The sequence below is a fragment of the Sparus aurata genome, chromosome 3, assembly GCF_900880675.1.
Source record: "Sparus aurata chromosome 3, fSpaAur1.1, whole genome shotgun sequence".
NCBI classification, from domain to species: Eukaryota; Metazoa; Chordata; class Actinopteri; order Spariformes; family Sparidae; genus Sparus; species Sparus aurata.
In genome coordinates, this window is record NC_044189.1 from 7,601,086 (window position 1) to 7,605,834 (window position 4,749).

Sequence of the window (4,749 nt, forward strand, 5' to 3'; positions counted from 1 at the left end):
ATGAGTGGCACCGCTGGAGCTGCACCCCCGACATCCGTGCTGGGCTTGGGTTTGGACCTGAGCGGACCGTGGCACCAGAGAGCCGTCCAGAAGAGCAGAGCTCTGGTTCAGACGTACCTGCTCACCTCCTCTGTTCACCCTCCGCCTGCAGCAGCAGGAGGAGGAGGAGGAGGAGGAGGAGGAGGAGGCTGGGGGGCCGGGTCCCCTCTGAGGCTGCCCTCACTGGTGGCTCCGACCAAAGGGCCCCGCAGGAGAGGCAGCACGGCTCGACTCAGGTGAGATGTTCAGGAGTGTGTGTAACCACAGTTTGTGTCTCTCCGTACATGATGCGAGTCACTGTGCTTAGGTTTCTGTTCAAATTCCTTTTTTTTTTTTTCTAAACTTCAGTCCTCAAAGCAGAGCTGCAACAATTAATCAGTGCGTTGATCAGCTGTCCACTATTACATTAATCACCAAATATACAAAAATATATGACATCGATCTATCAGTGCGAGTTATTTTTTAAAGAAGAAAAAAGTCAAAATGATCTGATCTGAGCTTCTTCAATGTGAATATCTTCTTTTTTCCGTTCTATGTGACAAAACCTGAATATCTTTGTCTTTTGATTTACTTTTTCTAGTCTTGCGTCTTTAGTAAAAGTAAATATATCCTGTAAATATTTATTTGGTGAATGTGAAAGTCACATACAAATAGCAGTTGAGTAAAAGTCTTGATCTGATATTGGTATAAAAAGTACAAGTAAAAGTAAATTATTCATATATTTACATGTACGTATTCTCTGTATACTGCGAGTTGATCGATTAACCACCAACATCTGGTATTCAGCATTTTGCCAATTATTATTTTTTTTCCATTAAAATGTTGAATCATGTCTTGATAAACAGTAAAATGTTGATAATACTGAATAACTCGTCTTGGTAAAAAACAAATTAATGAAGAAAAATGAAGAAGAAAAACAATATATTTTTTTGTAAATACTCTTATCCACATTTTTGTGACATCTTTTAATATGGTAAAGCATCTATCTGTGAAAAAAGACTACATAAACAGCTGTTTAATGCAATTATTCAAGTGTAAATTAAATCATAATCATCTAAAACGCCAGAATAAACACTTCCGCACATAACAATGTATTTTGTTACAGAACTTGAAGCACTTTTATAAACAAAAAATGTTTATAAAATTTTGATATATTTTTAATTTTTTAATTTTTAACACCTTATTATTTTATTTTTTTTGCCTGTGGTTTTCTGACAATAGCAGCATTTGAGTTATTCCAGAGGTTAGTGGTGCATCTCCTCCTCCCTCTGTAAAGAGCTTTGGGGGTTTCAGATTCAGATTTCAGACAACTTTATTAATCCCACTAGAGGCAATTTGTTTGAACATGTTGCCTCACACACATACTAAAACATACGGCAACATATGAACTCAAAAACAGATGAGTAATTGATTGATTATTCACTTTTATAAAACGTCCAGCAGAAGATGAAACACTCCTGCTCTCAGACTGTTTCTATCTTTCAGTGTGAGGCTGATAAATGAGAAACCACGCATGACAACGATGATTATGCTCAGATATTTTCTATCCTTTTGAATTTTATTTATCAATTAGCATTATGTGAGAGTATAGTAGAGGACAGTTGTATGTTTTACAGACTGTGTAGCTCATTAAGCACATTCACACGATGTCAATGTGCAAAGATAAAGATTCAAACTGGCCTTTAACGAGACATCTAGGACTCAGTCATACAGTGGAGCAACATTTAGTTATATTTCTGTGTTTTCTGACTCTGACCCTCAGCGCCGCCTCATCGCTGCCTGTTTGAATGTGATTAATCCCCCGTATGTCATCTCCACTCTCCCATCTCCACTATTCATTTCAGCAAAAGTGCCCGTCAGAGCGCACGTTCAACGCTTGACTGGAATTACAGTGTAATTGTTTCCTCTCTGCCCCCATTTGATAGCATAATGTAGGCCGCTTCTCTGCTATTTCCCCCCCCCCCTCCGGTTTGCTTTGAGTACAGAAGGCCAGGGACCGGCGTGTCATAAATCTCAGGTGTGGAAGTTGATCCGCCGCCTGATGCAGCACCCGCAGCGGCTGCTGCTCAGAGGAGGCAGAAACCTGAGCGAGGCACCCGTCGCACACACTTCAGGCTTTTAAACACACACGCAAACAGACGCCCGTCGCTGTCTGACAGAGTATTTGATGGCCTCCTCTCACCCAAGCAGAGCAGGTTTTGAATAACCATCGATTGAATGAGTGAGGAGGAGGTGGAGGAGGAGGAGGAGGTTTTTATGTGTCTTGTTGGCCTTGATAGCTGTGTAGCCGGCGGGATGGAAAATGTCGGTCAGTGAGCTCACCACTTCACTAATCAAATATCTATCGGGAGGTTTGTTATGAAGATTCGAAAAAGACATTCATTGCTCTCAGAGGATGAACCTTACTGACCCTGACTCTGAGCACTGAGCCGTCGTGCACCTCTCAGGATGAAATGTAATAGTTCAGCCGATTCCTTAACTTTTCTCTGAACTTTTGTTTTAGACCCACAAAACTAAAGACTTTCCTGTCGGCTTCAGCTGAACTTCAGTAGCAAAAATTTAAAAACATCATGGTTCTCAGGAGATGCACCTTACTGACTGGTAACGGTGAATGTAGTAAACATTATTCTTTGTTAAGTTAACATGTTTATATTGCTTACTAAACCCTCCATTTCTCTCTTGTTCCCTGTCTCCTCAGCCTCAGTGAACCGTCCCTCCTCACACCGAACGACCATGTCCTGTTCAAGGGATTCTCTGGCAGCCGTCGCCCGAGTGTTTTACAAAAGCGACCGCCACCACCTCCTCCATTTTCCAACTCCTCAGTCCTTCTCCCCTGCCACCCATCCAGGACCAACCAACCCCACCAGCAGGCCCAAAGCTGCAGCAGACCGGCCTTTATCCACTTCTCCCAGGCCATCCAGCCCAGCTTGAAGCCGAGACCAGTGAGGCGTCATTCACACAACCCGGTCCTGACCACCGAGATGATACATGGTGACCCCCGACCTTCTCTGACGCGACATCCTAACTCTTTGCCTCAGGGGGAGCCTTTGTCCATCGTTGGGAAGCCCTGTCTTCCAAGCTGCAGTGAACGCCCCGCTGTGGCTGCTGCCGGTGGTCCAGCTCGCACTCAGCTCCATGTGTTTCTGCCCACAGAGGCTGAAGGAGAGGAGGTGGACAGTGAATCTGTGGACGAGGGCTTCATGGATGAGTTGGACTGTAAGATAACTTCTCTCAAGCTCCAGCAGAGGACGCCAAAGACAGCTACATATCACTAAAAGGGCAAAAATAAGCTACAAGTATACAGACAAATGAACTTTTTATGAACTTTTTTCATTGGTTGTAATGATATTTTACATTGTGATGTCATACGTTATGGGCATTTACGTTATGGCAGATAAATAAAAACAGTCATGGGTCGAACATTTCATCAGTTTTCCCGTTATAACGATATAAACATTATTTGTTTCCTCACGATCACAAGTTAACACAGCTCTTCTTCTCGAGATGGAAAATGGAGGAAATAATATGTTTGTCCCAAGTCCTTTCAGGGCTTCCGTAGTTATGTGCCGCTTGTTTCCTCATGGACTTTTTAAAGGGAGACACTCGTGAGTAGTTGCTGGTGAGAGAGTTCCTTATGCCATGTATGTAAAGTTGTGATGGGTAACATAAATAGTGTAATTGTCCGACAGTAGGCTTAAATGCAGCGGTGAATTTAAATCAGATGTGTTACAGTCCAGCAGGAGGCAACCAAAGACATTTCAGACATATTCAGATTAATTCAGCTGTTGTCAGACTGATTATATGAACACATTCAGGGTTTATGGATTGGTTAATGAGCATTTTTCTCCATATAAAGTCCACATGTGAACCACGTATCGGTCTCAAGTTCTTTATCTTGATCCTGACTGAAAATTCTGAGTAGTCAAGCTTCTTCTTCTACCTCTTCTTTTATTTTTCCCTTTCTTATTTTTCTTCTACCTCTTTTTTCCTTTTCTTCTTTTTCTTCTTCTACCTCTTCTTTACTTTTTCCTTTTCTTCATCTACCTCTTCTTCTTTTTCTTCTACCTCTTTTTTCCTGTTCTACTTTTTCATCTCCTTCTACCTCTTCTTCTTTTTGTCTTCTTCTTCTTCTTTTTCTAACTTTTCTTCCTCTACTACTACTACTACTACTACTACTACTACTACTACTATCTCTTCTTCTACTACTACTACCATAGACATATATACATAGACGATGATACATACATTATGTCCTTATGATGATATATGAAATGATGATATATACATTATGTCATTATGTATATATGTCCATAGACATATATACATGTATATATATCTATGACTACTACTACTACTACTATCTCTTCTTCTTCTTCTTCTACCTCTTCTTTGTCTACCTCTTCTTCTTCTTCTACTTCTTCTACCTCTTCTTCTACTACTACTACCTCTTCTTCTTCTACCTCTTCTTCCTCTACCTCTTCTTCTTCTACTTCTTCTACCTCTTCTTCTTCTACTACTACTACCATATACATAATCATAGACATATATACACATGTAAATATGTCTATAGACATTATATACATACGTATACGTATATTATGTCTTTTATGACTTCTTCTTCTTCTTCTTCTTCTTCTTCTTCTTCTCTATAAATTGCTCCACACTCCTGTACACTAGGTGGCGCTCTGCAGCTTCAGTCGTGGTTGCGAC

At 41.0% G+C, this 4,749-nt stretch overlaps 1 protein-coding gene across 1 annotated transcript; it reads left to right on the forward strand.

Annotated features, from left to right (window-relative positions):
* Positions 1-3,314, forward strand: LOC115579331 (uncharacterized). The gene is made up of 3 exons (XM_030412834.1): positions 1-49; positions 170-275; positions 2,738-3,314. Exons 1-3 carry the CDS (start codon positions 1-3, stop codon positions 3,312-3,314), a joined length of 732 nt encoding a protein of 243 aa, XP_030268694.1.
* Positions 3,315-4,749: the final 1,435 nt, after the last annotated feature.

Excerpts from the sequence above, each read along its gene's own strand:
- LOC115579331 (XM_030412834.1), top strand. The coding sequence starts at position 1 with ATGAGTGGCACCGCTGGAGCTGCACCCCCGACATCCGTGCTGGGCTTG. Across the intron at positions 50-169 it reads GACATCCGTGCTGGGCTTGG|GAGGAGGAGGAGGAGGAGGC; the intron begins GTTTGGACCTGA and ends GAGGAGGAGGAG. Across the intron at positions 276-2,737 it reads GGCAGCACGGCTCGACTCAG|CCTCAGTGAACCGTCCCTCC; the intron begins GTGAGATGTTCA and ends CTGTCTCCTCAG.